The sequence below is a fragment of the Belonocnema kinseyi genome, chromosome 8 (assembly GCF_010883055.1).
Source record: "Belonocnema kinseyi isolate 2016_QV_RU_SX_M_011 chromosome 8, B_treatae_v1, whole genome shotgun sequence".
Classification (NCBI taxonomy): domain Eukaryota; kingdom Metazoa; phylum Arthropoda; class Insecta; order Hymenoptera; family Cynipidae; genus Belonocnema; species Belonocnema kinseyi.
In genome coordinates this window covers 136,309,928-136,329,088 of record NC_046664.1, presented here as the reverse complement: position 1 = coordinate 136,329,088, position 19,161 = coordinate 136,309,928, and the positions used below count along the sequence as shown (strand labels likewise).

The 19,161-nt window shown below is 33.8% G+C and overlaps 1 protein-coding gene across 3 annotated transcripts in view; it reads left to right on the top strand.

The window, feature by feature from the left end:
• Positions 1-19,161, top strand: part of LOC117177628 — a 164,459-nt gene that overhangs the window by 121,268 nt on the left and 24,030 nt on the right. Inside the window, exons 9-10 of one of the 3 annotated variants that reach the window (XM_033368416.1) lie at positions 365-456; positions 532-591. The exons of the other annotated variants lie outside the window; for them this stretch is intronic. Coding sequence (XP_033224307.1) covers positions 365-431 — 67 coding nt within the window. The 3' untranslated portion in view covers positions 432-456; positions 532-591. Of the gene's footprint in view, positions 1-364; positions 457-531; positions 592-19,161 lie in introns of those variants that run through there. 3 annotated transcript variants of the gene reach the window in all.

Below are 19,161 nucleotides of genomic sequence, written 5' to 3'. Positions count from 1 at the left end.
TTGCAAATAATTTTAAAATATGAATATAATAACTTGGTAATTTTTCAATATATCTATTAATTTAACAATCTTTTATATTATTACAAAAATTAGATTTTAAAATAAACTTAAAATTATTATTCCAGTAGCATTGAATAAACCACATTTTGGTGAAGAGTATCTTCAGTAATTTCATGTAACGCTTGAAGAATTATGAGAAACAAATTTAAATACTATACATCATAATAATTCATTAAAAATAACAGTTGTTATTGAAAGTTAAAATAAAAATACACAAACTGAAATAATTATTTGCGATAGATAAAAGTAGAAATCTTGTTGTCTATTACAATTTCATAAATCCTGATTTTTTTATTATTGACAGGAGTACCAATAATCGCGCAACTTCCAAAGGCCCATTTGGAGGCGGTGGGTGCGTTCGACGATTATGAAATTAATCGAGAATTCCGGAAAATGGTGAATAGAATATTAATATCATTTTTTAATTGAAAAATATTTCTTTGGTTGTTTCCTATATGAGTTATTTTTTAGGATGAGCAGACGTTTCCATCGGCGAAAAGAAGAAAGGCAACAAAATTGAGACTAAGTGGTGCCAGAAAGCCACCACGTTCGTGCTCACTAAACATAACGAATATTTGCCATTGGTTGGCCCGATGATGCGTTTCTGTAGTAAGAAAGCAATGTTCAAGCAGATCGCCCTAGATCTGGATCTAGAACTGCAACTTGCGTTCACGGGAGACAAGTGCGACGCCCGATTTAAAACTATTAAGAGGCGTGACACTGGGGCACGCAAACACAATTCAACTACGGGAAACAGGAGGAAGGTGATTGAGTTTGAGGTGGAACTCAACCAATTACGTGAAGTCGATGACAGCTGCCAGCCAGAGGTTCTGATGAGTGCAGGAAGGATGGAATTACAGGCAAAATAGAAGTTAATAAGTAAGGTCATTTAATCACATTTATTTGGAACTTTTTATTCATCTCATGTGCACATTAATTTTTATTTTATTTCCATTACAGAGACGGAGTCAAACAAAAAAAGAGCGAGGCCGAGTGAAATTGTTTTGCAAATGCACGAGGAGCAAGAAACTAATAAGCGCATGAGATACGAGGAGAAGGAACAAAAAAAGAAAGATAGGCCCGAAGAAAAAATGCAGCTTCTGCTTCAGCTCATCAATCCGAAATAATTCACACACACACACACACAAATACACACATCGGCTGCATCTATATATCGCGAACTCTGTAACATCCTGATCTCATGAGTCACTTGACTTATTCCGTCGCTATGGTGTATAACCAGGCTCATCCGAGTGAAAGTTTTGTATATAAAATAATGATTATTATTTTAATTGTAATAAGCCTGTGACAACATAATTAATAATACATGTTTTAACCAGGATTTCCTATCTAAACAAATTAAGGTGAGGTTATATTTTCATCGCAGATACAATTGTTCGCACATCTCGTTTCGTTTCCTTTCCCCTGCAATTTTTGCAGCATTATCGTGGACGGGGTCGTGGTGTGGTGCTTGATCCTGATCAGCATTATTCACATCATTTTCGTCAAATTCTTCATCCCACTCATCGAAGTCCATAATGCACAAATTATGCAGCCGAAAAACGACTGCATTTGAAGAAGAAAAAACCGCTTTATCATCACGACAATGCGCCTGTTCATTCATGCTTAGTTGCAGAAACAAAATTGCATGAAATCGGCTTCGAATTGGTTCCTCAGCCACCGTATTCACCAGACCTGGCCCCCAGCGACTATTACTTGTTCCCTAACCTGAAGAGATGGCTCACCGGTAAGCGTTTTTACTCAAATGAGGAGCTCATAGCTGAAACTGAGGCTTATTTTGGAGACCTTCCGATCGAGTACTTTTCGGACGGTATCAAAAAGTTAGAAAATCGTTGGACTCGCTGTATTGACCTAAAAGGAGGGTATGATGAAAAATAAAACCGACTTTGGCCAACAAAACGTCTCCGTGTTTCATTTTTCAGGGACTTATCAGACTCCCTAGTAAACTACCTTAATAAAAATTAGTTTCTTTTGACTAAAGATTGAATATAATAATACTACAAAATTATACTGCTTAACTGAAAATTATAAGGCTTTTGTTGAAAACTCATAATTTTGTATTTTTTGGTAGGAAATCGATTTTTCCTTGAAAATGCAACTGTTTGGTGAAGAATTAATATTTTTTTCTTGACCATAAAACTATTTTCTTTATTAATCGACTTTCATTATTAAATTTAAGTGTGCTTTTTGTTTTATTAAAAGAATTTTCGAGGGAAAAATATCCACTATTATATTTTATATTAAAATTTCATCTTTTTAGTTTGAAAATTCATTAATCTTTACTCTCAATTATTCTTAATTTATTGTTGGCTAACTGAAAATAGAAAGTTCCTATGTTTTTTTTTTCACTACTCATCATAGAGAATTCACATTGGCAATGCGACAGCAGTGTAACAGGTACACTTTGCTAACGTTGCCTATTCCTTTGTTAATGCTAGAGGCTCGCCTGAGTCCTCAACAACCACCATACCTAAATCTTCTGTATTCATAAAGTTCCCCGTAAGGGTTATATAACTTCCATTCCTTAGAATACGGGTAGTATCCATTTGATCGGGCGATGACCAAAGGGGCGCGAGCTACTTAGGATCCTTCCCCTTCCAGTAGGAACTTTGCCCCTCACACCTGTCTTTGCGCGCTTAGTCGTCGGAATTGCCGGTGCGGAGGATCTATTGTCGCTAATGACAATTAGCAGGTTCTACATTTGAAGTTGTGAATGTGCTTAAAGTCCTGAACCGTCTAATGAATGAAATTTTTTCTGATAAGTTTATAAACCAGAAAAAATGCTTAAATTTTTGTTCATTTATCTTCTTTTATTATTATCTATTTATTTTATTTTTGTTTTTATTTATGTTGGAATTTATTATGGATAATATTGATTAATTTATCAAACTTATTAAAGTTATTTTGTTTTTATGAGACTTTTGCTCGGGTGAACCCGGTTATACATCATAGCCACGGACTAAGTCAAGTGACTGATGAGATTAGAATGTTATAAGATAATTCAAATAATTTAAAGCAATTCTAGAAACCTCCTGCGATGATGTTATAGGTATACAATTACGATCAGTAACGAGCGTTGGAGGTGACAACAGTCACCTTTGGATGCTTTCTTAGAGCTACCATCAAGTTACTTTATTATATTTTTATCAAACTTTTACTCGGGTAAACCCGGTTGTACATCATAGCCACGGACTAAGTCAAAGGGCTGATGAGATTAGAATGTTATAAGCTAATTCAAATCATTTAATACGATGGTTGAAACCTCCTGCGATGATATTGTAGGTATACAATTACGAGCGGCCACGAGCGTAGGAGGTGACAACAATCACCTCTCGATGCTTTCTTAGAGCTACCATCTGCTACTCCACGGGTTTTTAGTCGCTCGCTTCCTGGTGATCAAAAAAGTTTCTTGCAATGCGACAGGTGTTTAAAAAAACCGCCTTCTGAGCTGCTGCCAATACCCTACTGACTCCTAAATGTTCAAGACGTTCAGTGCGTCTTACGTGAACATTGCCTGTAGCCGAAATCACAATGGGATGAATAGATGCATGATTTAAATTCCTCCATATGGTCTTTACTTCATGCCTTAACTCGCTATACTTGTGGATCTTGGTTGTATAGGTTGACTGCAATTTTCGATAAAGCGGACAAGCAATGTCGATGATGTAGACTCTTCCACCTTTTTTTTTCTCGCATTACGCTGTCAAGTCGATTGGCCCGGATGTAATGATCCGTTTGGATAGTAACATCCCAATATAAGATGTAATCTTCGCTTTCTAAAAAGTGCATTGGAATGTATCTATAGAAGGGCATTAATTCTTTTAAGAGTCCTAGGCTTAGGCCAATTTGTGGATGTATAATGGCCGCTATATCATTATTATTATTATTATTATTATTATTATTACACCATTAAGTCATTTCCCTTTTGAGGTAGGCGTGACTCTAATCGGTGGGGAAGGGAGTAGTGTGAGGAACGGTTTATAGTATTTGTAGATTGATCCAAAAGTCTCGTTTTATTTATTTAAATAAGTTTATTCATATAACACGTTCGTTTCGTAACACTGCTCCGACCCCAGTTGCTGATCTATCTCTCTAGCAATCACCCCAAGTGTAGATCCTGAGAAATTAGTTATGTAAGGTTCCCCACTTTGGTCCATTAGTATCCAAATTCTTTTGTATCAGGCTTCATTTACTATACTGACACTCTTTTTGTTAACTATTTGCCGCCAAACTTTTTTGTCCTGGCATACTTTATCTTCCATCACGTCCATGCATTTTTTCATGTGGGCTCTCGTGTTTCTGTGGCTTCTTATGCCTCTTCTAACTAGGGTCTCATTCACACCTTCTAATCATTCTTTTCGCGGTATGGAATTAATTCAGTTAAAAGTGTTATGAGTGCTTTTTGGGGAGGGAGCGAATAGTATTATGAAGTTCAAAGTTTAAGTAAAGATTTTTAAATGTTCATTAATAAGCCAAACACGATTTTGTCTGTTTGTTGCTGCCATGGAAATTCAAATATAAGAATTTGCGGCACAGTATGGGGTGATTTTAAAAAAAAACGAGATTCAAAATTACATTGTAAAGGCAATTATGTACTGACTTCAGATTTTTGTTTCAGAAATTTTAAAATTCTCAAATTAAATTGTTCAGAAAATGGTTTAGGTGAGTATTTTTTTTATTTCAATGCAAGCAGCGATGAAACTGTTGATTTTTGGAACTTCGTTCTATATCTCCTAGAGTCTTATCTACTGAACATTATGCCTCTGCGCAGGGGTAAAAGAAAGACAAACAATGGTAAATTCAATTGTCTTCTGCAACTGCTTGCCTCCATCGTCAGAAATGTCAGGATGGTTGGTGAATGCAAATTGAAGACAAAATGTGAATAATTATTCCTATAAACAAACGTGGATCGTCTACCTTTATACACAGAAAGAAATAATTTTTTATTCCATTCTTGTTGTAATCATATTACCAATGATGTTTTCTGAAAAATTTGAATATCTATTATTAGCCGTTCATTGTATAAACATAATATTGAACAAATGCTCATTTTAGGGGATTATATAAGCAAAAATAAATTGATTTCTTTTACCTTGCTAAAAGTATATTGCGAATGATGTATTCGGAAAAATTTCGCTATTACTTTATTGCATAAGATTGTATTGTAGGCGCTTATAAACGGAAAGAAGTCGATTTAGTTCTGACCTTGCTCAGCTTATATGTATTTCTAATGATGTCTTTATACACGAAAAAATAGTATTTTCTTGTATTAGTTATGAAGTTATATTGATAATGACTGTTTTACGAAAAATGTTGACATTTTTGGCTATTTCGTCATTGCGTAAAGAAATTATCTATACAAAATGAGTATTTAGTTTTGTAACGTTGCGTACAGAAAAAAGAAATTCTCATGTTATTTTTGTTGAGATTGCAGCGTAGATAAAATTTAGTAATTTGCAAACAGACCGAAATTATTCGACAAGAGTTCGCGTAAAAAACAACACAAAAAACAACATTTCTGCCTAGAGAATCATGTATAATAATTTGGCTACAAAATAAACAAAACACTTTGTTCGAAAACATAATTATTGATATAATTACAAGAAGGCTAGAAGGAAGAACATTTTGTTCCTGCTCATACATGTCTTCGATGTAAATTTGTTAATATATATTTTTTAAACACTTTGTTTACAGAATTAATCATTAACAATAAGCCTTTAATTTTAATGGCCATATATCATCCTAACGATGAATGCAAGCTGTTTCACTGTTTGCATGAATATACAAATTAAATAAGTAAAATAATAAAACATCGTTTGCACCATTTTCTGGAAAATTTAGTCCTCAATGTTGCTTAAAAAAAATCTACAATCGGTAAATAATTGCGTTGTAAATGTCATTTCAAAGCTGTTTTTTTTTCACGCGGTTCCAATTTCAAAAGCTGCACCGTCGAAAATGACGGTGCAACTTTCTTTGCCCTGTCGCAGAGTAGAGCATAACTGAGCGTATACTCGAATACGTTTTTCGCCACCCAGGTAAGGAGCAGGTAAGAATATGGCTGAACCGAATACCTAAAATAAACCACGCGAGAGCAGTGTCGCAAATCGAATACTCGACTCGGGTGAAGGGCGAAACTTGAAAATTGGTATGAGTAGGCGATCGTGATTTTTTTTAAAAGGAAATTATCAAACAGCTTATAGTAAAGCGAATTATTCCACCTTATTTATATATTTCCCAATTATAGAATGCACATTTAAAAATTCAGTTGAAACAACCAAACAGTTAATAATTCGATTTTGTTGGTTAAATTCAATGTTGTTTTTTTTTTTTTAATGAAAAATTTCTTTGACTTAAATATCAAGTATTAATTTTGTTCTTAAAAATTCATCTTTGTACTTTGAAAAATTCAACTTCTTGCTTGAAAGTTAAACAACTTTATTAAAAATTCATTTTGTAGCTGAGAATTCGTGAAATATTTGGTTGAAAATGAAACTCTTTAGTTGGGAATAATTTTTTTTGTACTCATATTTAGGAATGTAAAATTCAACTGTTTTGCACAAGAATCGTCATTTTGCTTGAAAACATTAACTATGTTGTCGAAAATTAAATTCGTCTTCTTAAAATTTTCCAGAAAACTTCCTTGAACCTTCCTGAACAACATTTTCACCGACAGTTTTCGCTTGCCCAAAATTCGCTCGACTCCCGAAACGTTGGAAGTTGTTTGCGCACGAATTACGCACCGTCTCGGAAATAATTATTAACAATTTTTTAAATACAAATTTTGAACTTTCTCTAACGTCATTCATCACAGAACAAGAACAGAACATATTTCTGATCAGTTTTATTACAAAATATTAAAAACTTCCCATTTCGTTGCGAGTTGAAGCGAAAAAATGCAAAATATTTGATTCGGAGAAAAAAACAGTTTTTCGTAAATAATTTAAAAAATAAAAAAGCTACAACTTTTTTCTGAGGAGAAAAAAATGCGGCATGAAATTTCCATTGTGGATATATATCTTAAAAATTAAAACTCGAGACTATTTTCAAGTGCTCAGGGGCCTCCCCACTCCGTCAAAATAATTCTATATCTCCTTTTTGTATCCAGAGCCTCAATTTATGTGTTACTGTTGGCCATATGAGATTTATTTTGAAGAATTACGAGAATCTAATCGTATATCATCGATCGAATTCAGCGTCTCCAAAAACCCCTGAGTATAGATTTTGAAGCTCATATATTTATATATATATTTTTTTCAAAATTTTGAAACCTCTATTTTGAATCTGCTATCTTGAATTTAAATATTTCCAAATTCTTACTTCAAATTCGTAAGCAGCGATCGCAAAAAATCCCGAGTAAAAAGTTTCAAACTCAGATATCTGTTTATTCAAAATGTTGAAATCGCCATCTTAATCCGCCCTTTTGAATTAAAAATTTCAAAATTCTAACTTCAGATTCGTAATCAGCGACCCCAAAAACCCCCTAGTAGATATTTTCAAGCTCATATAAGCTTTTTCCAACATTTTGAAATCGCCATCTGGAATCCGCCATCTTGGATTAAAAATTTCGAACTTTTGACTTCAGATTCGTAATGAGCGACCCCAAAAACCCGCAAATAAAGATCTTCAAACTCATTTATCCCTTTTTTCAAAATTTTGAAATCGCCATCTTGCATCCGCCATCTTGAATTGAAATTTTAGAAATTCTGACTTCATATTCGCAATGAGCGGCCCCAAAAACCCCCGAGTAAGAATTTTCAAATTAATTCACTGAACAGAAAAATACGTGCAAAACAGGGTTTAATCTAAAAAATAAAAGCATTTAATGTTAAATTATATAACATATTTCATTAGTAATAAAATAATAAACCATTATAATTATAACAATAGGAAAAAGGTAATTATTTACTTGAAGAAATGATGTGAAAAGATTTGCTTTCCGAGCGTTTTCATTTTTTTTTTGTTTGACGATGCTTTCTTAATAAGATACTTATCACGGTATTTTCATGAACAAGGTTTTTTTCACGGCGTCTTCACAAAAAATATTTTTTTTCATGGCGTTTTCACAAGTCAACTTTTTCCTCAGGGCCTTTCTTAAAAAGGGTTTCTTTTCGCAGTGTTTACTAAAATACGTTTTTTATTACGGCTATTCAATGATGCGGGTTTTATCGCAGTATTTATACAAGACGTGTTTTTTTCACAGCGTTTACCAACATGTATTTTTTTACAGTGCTTACTGACATATTTTTGTTCATCACATTTTATATAGATGAGTTTTTTTCATGGCTTTATGATAAGAAGTGTTTTTTTCACAGCGATATAATTTGCGGGTTCATTCTCCTAAGCACCGGCGATATACACATCTTACTAAAGGTGTTGGTTTGAGTAAGAATATTCTCCCCGAAGAGTTCTTTAATTATATATTTAATGCTTTCACGACGATTCATTTTGATAACAAGAGTGTTTCGGGTTTCCTTCATGTAAAAAAATACGGATTTTGCCGACGTTTCATGAACATTGCAGTTCACTTCTTCGGGGCTGACCTGAAGCTGAGGTATCAGGTTATGTTGTTCTTATGTATACTCTCTGCGATGCATGTGATTGGCCAGAGCGCCCCACAATGAGGACTGTTCGAACCTGATTGGCCAATCAAGTCTTTAAACCTTTCAACAAGTCTTTTAACTTCTTTTTTAACATCCTTAGTTTTTTTGAAAAGCTGCAGGGATAACAAAATCGTCCCAAAATCCTTACAACTGAAAAATAATTTAGGAAGCTCTAAATTCAAATGAGTTCTGCCTCCAAAAAACTATTAAAGCTTCACCTTTTTCTATTAAACAACCTCAGATTTGACATTTGGTCTACATCGGACAGCATATGTTTTGACCAATCAAAAACAAGGAATAAAATTTGACAAATTACTTCCAGTAAGGCAAACACGACTAACTGATACAATAAAAAACATCTCTAACCATCCTCTCAACAATGAAATGATTTCAGGCTTATCTAAAGGACATAATTTTGCAGTAGCTCCTTCCAAAATACCGAAAGAAGATATCAGCAATTTAGAATCCACAATATATATCCTTCCACCCGAAAAAGCGAATGACATATAAAGTAGGACTGTGACCATTTTAGGCCAAGCTCAAGTTCCCCCTTCAAACATAACAAAACAAGAAAAAAATCGCAATTTAAGAACTCAATCGGAACAAATACAATATAATATTACCCACAGACAAAGGCAACACAACAGTAATAGTTAATAAAGAAGACTATAACAACAAAATCATGGACCTTCGAACTGACGATACATACACAAAAAATTTAACAAAAACCCTTCACAAATACTCTAAACTTGACAGCCAAACAATTTCTAAATTAATACCTACTAATCCCGTTCCTCCCAGATTTAACGGGTTCCCAAAAATCCATAAAAGATAGCATTCAACTCAGACCGATCGTCAGCGCAATAAACTCACCAGCTTAGAACCTATCGCGCTTCCTCACTAGAAAACTAAATCCTTTTTGAGGAAACTCTATGACTCACAGTCTAAAACTCATTTACCTCTATTAAAAAGATGCAACAGATTCATATTCAACCCCAAGACATCATAGCGCGTTTCGACATAGTACCTCTCTTTACGAAAGTACCAACCTCTGATAAAATTGAATTTATTAAATGTTTTACAAACTTCCCTTCCAAGCTCTTATCTTTGATAGAATACTGTCTCAATAATACTTATTTCTCTTTCAATAACCAATTCTACGAACAAACATCAGGGGCATCAATGGGATCCCCAATCTCACCTGTAATAGCCAATATCTTTATGGAATATCTAGATACTAAAATCTTCAACCAAGCCAAGCTTAAAGCGGAATTTTGGTTCCGTTACGTTGATGACACTTTCGTCATCTGGCAATATGGACGAGATGAACTAAATAAGTTTCTCGATTTCATCAACCGATTACATACTAATATCCAGTTCATCATGGAAATTGAACAAAACGGAAAATTGCCTTTCATGGACGAATTAGTTTACAAAAGAACTGACAACACATTAGGACATAAAGTTTACAGAAAACCCACCGATACAAACGGATACCTACATGCCTCCTTCCATCACCACCGAGCTCAAATACAATCAGTCATCAACTCCCTTGTATATAGAGCTGTCTCCATAGCAGATAACGATAACTTACAAAAGGAATTACAAAACGTTACACAAATCCTAATACAGAACGATTATACAAAAAAACAAATTAATGAAGCAATAAGAATACACTAAAAAACAAGTCAACACAACCTGCGAAAGAAAGAGATAGAAAAGCGACCACCACCCTACCCTACATCCAAGGTGTCACAGAACAAATAGGAAGAAATCTTAACAATCACAACATACAAACCATATTTAAACCACCTGCGAAAATATGATAACTACTAAATAACCCTAAAGACAAAAATGCACCCCTCAGAAATCCAGGAGTATATAAAGTCCCTTGTTCTTGTGGAAAAGTCTATATTGGAGTAACCGGGAGAGCGGTGAGCCAACTTATAAAGGAACATGAGAGTAAAGTCAGGCTAAAACATCTAACGCAATCAGCAGTAGCTGAGAATTATATCGAAACGGGAGATAACATTTTATTTGACAAAACAAAAGTCATCGCAAAAACACACAATATATTTCCAAAAAAACATAGAGAAGAAATGACATCTTAAAATACCCTAATAACATCAATAGGGACTATTGATATATAATACCAATCCGATTTGGCTTTCCGTTTTCCCGGATTAAAAAAAATAGAGATGATTGGCCAATCAGGTTTGACCAGTTCCCACGGTGGGGCGCTCTGGCCAATAACAGGCATCGTAGAGACTATACATAAGAACCACAACATAACCTGATACCTATTTTTCAGGTCAGCCTTGAAGAAGTGAACTACAATGTTCACGAAACGTCGGCAAAATTCGTAGATTTTTACACGGTTGGAACCGGAAATATCTCTTTATCAAAATGATTATCATTACCACTTTTGAGTACTTTTTGAATACTTTTGTGGTAAAAAAATGATTTTAATTCATTGAAAATGTGTAATATGTATTTGTTACTTATAAACAAGTGGCTTTTTAACAATTGTTTATAACAATATCTTTTGATTAATACTTTCTTTGAATTTGACTCTATACTTCCATGATATTTGTAATTATCAGTGACTATTCTAAAAATTGTAACTCACATGCTGCGACCGTCAAAAAAAATTTGTCTTACTTTTTTTTGTATGCGGTTATTCACTTCCATAAAGTTAACCCATAAAACAATTTTAAAAAAAGTTTCGTTTTTTACGGATTCCGTGTAAAAAGGCTCATATTTTAGGATTCGTGAAAAGTAGAAAAAATTGTATTTCAAAATATGTGCGTGTTTTCTTAGTTTATTAAAAAAAACATAAAAATATAAAACAAAATAAAAACATTCCTTTTTGTGGTAGCCGCAGAAAATGAGCGTGTTCTGCTGCTTGCGTATTGAACCTAAACACTCTCTTTTCAAGCGGCGTGCGTGGACCTGCATATATAATGTTGGACCTCGCAGTAGAACAGTGTTGTGCACTTAATTCGCAGACTTGAAAAGAGAGATCACGTTCAATCCCTCACCAGCAGAACACGCTTTCCATTTGGCGCCTATTACTTGTGGAGGTCAGTATGGAATCAAATGCGGAGAAAGTATTGATGAGAAGATATTGTTGTAAAGAATTACTAAAATCTTATTTTTTTATCAGTAAAAATTAATATTACACATTTTCAATAAATACATTTTTTTGCCACAAAATAACTCAAAAAGTACTAAGAAGCGGCAATGACAAAAATTCATTGTAAAAATTGACTTAAAAAGTATTTGTTCATTGATAAAATTTTTTTCATAGTTTCACTGAATTACAATCACTTATTTTCCATAAAAATAATAAAAATTGGCCAAAAAGTAATTATAAGCGGTAACAGCAAGATTTGATGTAAAAAAATTATTTGTCCGTCAATGGCAAAAGACGTCAGAAATATGCCTGGTCCCTATTGTTGTGAAATTGATACTTTTTTTGACACTTTCATTCAATTCGGGGAACTTGAAGCTTTCACGTGTAAAATCTAACAATTTTATAAATATGTTTTGAAAACTAGTACTGAAATAATTCTTGTAAATAAATTAAATCCCCTACTCATTATAAATATGGCAATTTTTTATTTTTTAATTCATGTAAAAATAGTAAATTTCTATTGACTGGAACATCGATTTCTTAAGTTGAAAATTAAAGAAGTGGTTTCAGTTGTTTACGAGACAAAAAGTTACCTATCTTTTGCAGCCGTTTGTGACCTAGTTAAGTTACGAAAATTATTTTTCTACTGAGCGTACATGACAGTAAAATTCTTTTAAAATTAAGCCTGGCGGACGGAAGGAACGTAGAGGGTACTCCACGGCGTATCCTTATCGTATGCCTATAGAATCCTTTTCGTATCATGCAATACAAACTCGAAAAAACAGCAATATAAACATCTAAATTATTACAATTCGGATTCTACGTCAAAATTTCCGTTAGAAGGCCACGAAGTAAATGCAATATTTTTTTTTGCAATGTTAGAAATTTTTCTTAACCTTCATCACTTATTCCTCTGAAAAATTACATTTTACTTATATGGGGTGAAATTGACCTCAGCTGACTTTGAAACTTTGTCATACTGATTGTATGCATGCTTTCAACTTGAACAAATTTACAGACGCTATTCAAGATATAGAAATTAGATTTTGATTGTTTTTTAAAATAAAAATTATATGGAGGCGTATACAAAAATTCTCAAAATTTAAAAGTTATTAAAAAATTAATTTTTCATTAAGAACTTCATAACTTCCACAAATCGATTATTTATAGCTAAAATTTGTTTTGGTTACTCTTCAAATAAAATTTCACGGGAAATCATATGCCATTGTCTCGCTCTACCAATCTCCCTCTCCAGAATTTGTAAAAAATGATTACAATAAAATATTTAAACTTGCTCCCTCGGTAATTGCTGCAGGTGAACTAAATGCCAAACATTTAGCCTGGAACAGCAGAATAACCAACAGAATCGGAAAACGATTATACGAATCATAAATAACAGGAATCTCTCAGTTTCAGCAATCGTATCTCATACCTTTTTCCCCCACAATAAAAAACATAAATCTGACCTTATCGACTTTGCCATTTCCAAAAATAATTTTTTCAACCACGACACTTTCACTATAGATGAGCTTGACTCAGACCACCGACCAGTTCTCTTAAGCCTTTACACTAATTGTGAAAAGACCCCGGTTACACCTCACTATAACTTCGCAAAAGCGAACTGGCAAACATTCAACTCCACTCTTGAAACTCAAGTTAATTTTGAACCTACACTAACAAACTCCACTCACATCGACGAAGCCATAACAAATATCACCTCTAGCATAAAAAATGCAATCCACTCTTCGGTCCCTCTGTCTACCGTTAACAAATACGATCCACCTCGTAATCCCGAGATTGAAGACCTTATCGATACCCGTAATAAACTCTGTCAAACCCATCGAAAAACTAAAAGCTGCATTCTCAAAAACACAATCAATCACTTGCGTAAAACAATAGCAACTAAAATTCAGGAGCACAGATGTAAACATTGAAACACAGATGTCGGCAAACTTCAAATTAAAGATAACTCTATATATCGTATGACTAAAGCCTTAACGAAGCCGCGATCAGATATTCCACCCCTCAAAAAATCCGATCAAACTTTTGCGCTCTCTCCTACTGACAAAGCAAATCTTTTAGCAGCAAGTTATGAAAGTAATTTCGCTCCACACGAAGACCCATTTGACCCACAGCACGTCTCTGAATGCGAAAAAATTGTTTCCGAATTTCTCAAAATCCCAAGCACTGATAAATTTAAAAAAGTAACCCGTAAGGAATTAACCAAACATATTAAAAATACTAAAAATAACAAAGCTGCTGGCCCTGATTCAATTTCAAAGTTAGTCCTCAAAAAGCTTCCTATCTCATGCCTAACATTACTCGCTCTTGTCTTCAATGTCTGTATACAACTAAGCTACTTTCCTGAATCTTGGAAAATAGCTCACATTTTAGTTTTTCAGAAAAAAGACAAGGATCCACATCATCCGACCAGCTACAGGCCCATTAGTCTTCTTAATACAACGAGCAAAATTTTTGAAAAAATAATACTCACTCGCGTAAACTATCATCTCGAGGAAAACAGCATCCTTAAACCGCAGCAATACGGTTTCAGAAAAGGTCACTCTACACAGCATATGATGCTCAAGCTCGCCGAAGCAATTAGCTTAAATTTTAATCGAAGAAAACATACTGGAGCTATTTTCCTCGACGTAGAAAAAGCTTTTGATAGTGTCTGGCATGAGACAGCTTAGAAAGCTAATAAATTACAACTTTCCAAGAGGGCTTATCTATTTCATACATTCTTATCATTCCAACAGAAAATTCTCAGTCAATATAGGCCAGACACTTTCAAAAAAGAAACCCATCCGAGCGGGTGTTCCCCAAGGGAGCATTTTAGGACCAGTATTTTTCGTTATCTATGTAAACGACATCCCTGAGGTCCCTGAAGTTTCAATCGGATTATATGCGGATGACACCGCTTTATTCACTTCATCCTGGTCTGTTCCAAAAATCTTAAAATTGCTTAACAAAGCTCTTGAAGTCATTGAAGCATGGGCTAAACTCTGGAAAATAAAAGTAAACGTATCAAAATCTGAATCAATTCTTTTCTCAGTCAGAAGAACAGCTGAAATAGATCCACCTAAAATGTTTAATGAAAAAATAGAATGGAAAACCTCCGTGAAATACCTCGGGGGTAAACTACACAAGCATCTTAACTGGAAGCAACATATCCAGGAAACTAAAGGGAAAGCTCTCGGAGTTATCTCTCGATTAAATCCTATTATTAACAGAAATTCCAGCCTAAAACCTGAATATGGAATCCTAATTTACAAAATGTTTATCCGACCAATCATAACTTATGCATGTACAATATGGGGGGGGGGGGTGCATCAAAAAGCAATATTAATCACATTCAGATCATACAAAATAAATTCCTCAGACGTATCACAAAGACCCCTAGATATACTAAGAACTCTGTCCTTCACAGAGAATTTCAATTACCTTACATCTCAGAGTATATTAAGGAAACCGCCACTAAATTTTATGAATCCACATCATTATCACCTTTTGAACATATTTCCTCTCTAGGGAAATATAACTTTGATCCTCTTCGCAAACACGCGATGCCAAAAGACGTCCTCATGAAATAAGTTAACCAGAACTTTCATTTTCGACCCCTCTACCCCCTTCCCACTCTTCTTCTCTACTGTACTTTACTTTTCTTTCATAAAATAAATTATCAGATGTTGTGGGTTTTTCCCCGCTTGCGGGCTTTTTTCCACATATAATAAACGTCACTTTAAATTCAAGCCATGTCAAATTTTTCTCAGATTGTGTAATAATGCCCAAACGGGTAACGCACAGCAACTTCTTCCAGTTCGATCATTCTTCGGGGAGATCATTAATCGTGAGTGCGGGACTGACGCGGCGAAGCCGCGCCAGCCGCCCACTCGCGTGCATTGGATCTCACAAGAGGGGGCGATGGTTGGGGCCCCCTCATCCCCACCCCTTTTTCTTTTCTTCTTTCTGCCCTATCGAGATGCTGCCCTCATCGTACTACGAAGTCGAATTCTTGTTTTCTCATTCTTCGCAAAATATGACGGTAAAGCAGTAGAAAGATTTTTTGAGGTTAGAAAAGTTTTACATGTATGTATCTCTGAATTTTTTCAGATCTGAAGCTTGATCCAGGTTTTCGGTACAGTCTTTTTTTAATTACAAAAAAAATGTTCTTGAAAAATCAGATTTTTTATTTTAAAAAAAGTATTATAGAAAGACATTTCGAGATAAACAAGTGCTGAAAGCATTTTTCTTTATCAATTTTTTTTTGTGATTGTAATAATCAAATATTTACACCAAAGAAATAACTTTTTTAATGCTTGAAGTGTTTAAACATTATTGTTTAAATTTAAAATATAGTATTTTTTAAATCACAAAAGTTCTTCTGAAAAATAGAAATGTTAATTGAAAAACACGTGTTTTTATATATTAATTTGTCGGTCAAGCTTTTTGTATAATTTTAATTTTAAATTCAAACAATAATTTCTAACACTTTAAATATTAAACAAAAATTTATTTGATAATAATATTTTATTATCGTATTTCTAATAAATAATTAATATTGATTAAAAAACAATTTTATTTGGGAATTTTTATTATTTGAAAATTTTCCAATTCGTTAATATTATAAACTGTTCAGGAATTTGATTAGTTTTGGAATTGTATTTTTTGGGACAGAGAGTTTTACCGAGTCGGGAACTTTATTTTTCGGGATATTTCAGCCGTCCCCATAGAATTACAGAAAATTTGCTCTAATTATAATTTCGGCGCTCGATCTTATTGATTTTTTCCTACAGTATTAATAACAAAAAATTGTATGGAAATTTTTGATATCACAAAGTTAAAGATAATCGCAATTGAAAAATTTTGAATTCGCTGCACATCCAATTTTTATTCTTGGATCTTGGCGATTTTTTCTGATTCATTTCAGTCACTGGTAAACGGGGGTGATTTTCTCTTAGAAAATAAGTGATTAAAATTTGAAAAAATTGGGTAGGCTTTTTTGACATCTAGGTATGTAAAAAAGATAAACTGCAGAAAATTTAAAAACTAATTTAAGGACTATTTATACTCTTTTAAGATACCAATACAATTTACACAACACTAATTGTAAAATTTGCAAATTTTTAGGCCTTCAGTTTAAGAACTTGAATTTTAACGTTAAAATTGCTTCATTTTCAGAATACAGCCTTATTGTTTGAATTTTCAGAATTTTCGTTATAAGTTGTAGGTCAGGTTAAAAATAACATTCTGGGATTCGACATTGTTAAAACGCGAAAAAGTTTTAATTTATAATTTAAAAATTCGAAAATACACCATTTTCCATGTTCATTTGCAATCTAGCGAGTCACTTTCTTTCGCTTCTTTTGAAAGTCGATCCTTTGCTTTCAGTTTTCTTTTTCAAATATACTTTGAATTCAACGTATTTCAAATTAAATGTTTGCAGCTGCATTTAGATTGAATTATACAAAGATTTTTTGTTTTATATATCAAGGCGTCTTAACGGTAGGGTGCCAACGTACGCGACACGACTTCACGGTACTTAACCAAAAATAAAAGCAATAAAAAACTAACCGAGAAGTTAGCGCTAGAAAGTCTTGCTCGTGTAATTGAGCAAGATGAGGCTAGAAGTTGGCCAAAACTAAAAGGTGTTCACTCGCTCCATCAAATCATGAAAGTTCTATCTTTGGCGAGCAAAGCATGAAGGTTGCCATTTCTCGCGTTTAGATTATAAGCAAGAAGTGACACCTTCATGCTTTACTCGACCGAGATAGCACATTAATGTTTTGTTGGAGCGAGCGAGCATCATCTAGTTTTGGCCAACTTCTAGCTCCATCTTGTTCAATTCCGCGATCTAAAACTTTCTAGTTCTTACTTCTTGGTTATCTTTTTATTGTTTATATTTTTGGTTAAGTATAATCTAGTCTATCGCATGCGTTGTCATCCTATCGTTAGGACGCCACGATATAAATTAATTAAAACATTTTATTGGTTTTTCACGATTGTAATTTATAACTTCTAAAATGGAATAATTGTAGCTCAAACATGAAAAGTATAGACTAATTTCATATTTAAAGAGATTATGTCACATATATTGAACTATTAAAACCTCTGCTCTTTTTTAAGGTTTTTAAAAGTCTTTTAAAAACTTTTTTTAAACAATTTTGTTTGTGATTTCTTAATAAAAGAATAAGTGCTATAATAGTCTCCAGAACAGCAATTTCAAAAATATTTAAAGCCTTAATAGTGGAGACATTTTAAATTTGTAGTCTTCAGTATATTGAATAATTTCAAAGGATCCCGAACTAAATGTATGGGAAAATGGCTTTCGGTGAATTTAGTTGAAACTTTGTAATTTTTAAGGTTATAAGTACCGGATGAAATATCCGTAAAACAATCCAAAAAAATGGACAGTTTTAGCGCTATGCGGCGCTAAGCGCTCAAGATCAATGAATAAAACGAATTACAACAGATTTTGTTACAAAAGCGACGTCAACATAGAAATCACGGTTCAGATCGTGGTCTGTTATATTTTCGCCTACACCATTGACTCATATAGCGCGCTTCTCAAAACGATCAAACGCTAAGGGCCCAAGATTTTAACTTGACTAATTAATCACTTCTTTAAAGGCAGAAATGGTACCAAAGTAACATTAGTAATTAGTGCGCACATACCGATAATAACATTCTACCCTTCGCAAGAGGGTTGAACGCTAAACGCTCAAGATCAGCGAATGAAACCAATCTTAGTAACTTTAGCGACAAAAGCGATGTCACTATAAGAATCACGCATCAGAAAATAGTCAGTAATATGTTTAGCCAAACCAATGAGTTACATTGCGCGCTTCTCGAAACGATCAAACGCTAAGCGCCCAAGATTTGAACTTGAATAACTAATTAATTTTTAAAGACAGAAATGGTATCCAAAGTAACATTAGTAACTAGTGTGCACATCGATAATAACAGTGTACCCTTCGCCAGAGGGCCGAACTCTAAGCGCCCATGATCAGCGAATAGAACCAATCCTAGTAGCTTTAGCGACACAAGCCATGTCTGTATACGAAACACGCATCAAGAAGTGGTCAGTAACATGTTTAGCTAAACCAATGACAATATGAGTCAACACCGTTGACTCATATAGCGCGCTTTTCAGTACGGGCAAACGCTAAGTACAGAAGATTTAAACTTGACTAAGAAATCACTTTTTCAAAGGTCTTTCACAAAAGAAATGAAAGACAAACATACCATCGTCGATTGAAATAATGAGTGAATGTTGCATGATGATCGACTGTCACTTTTTAAAACAAAAAGCGAACGACTTTAGAATGAGCGACGAACTGAAAG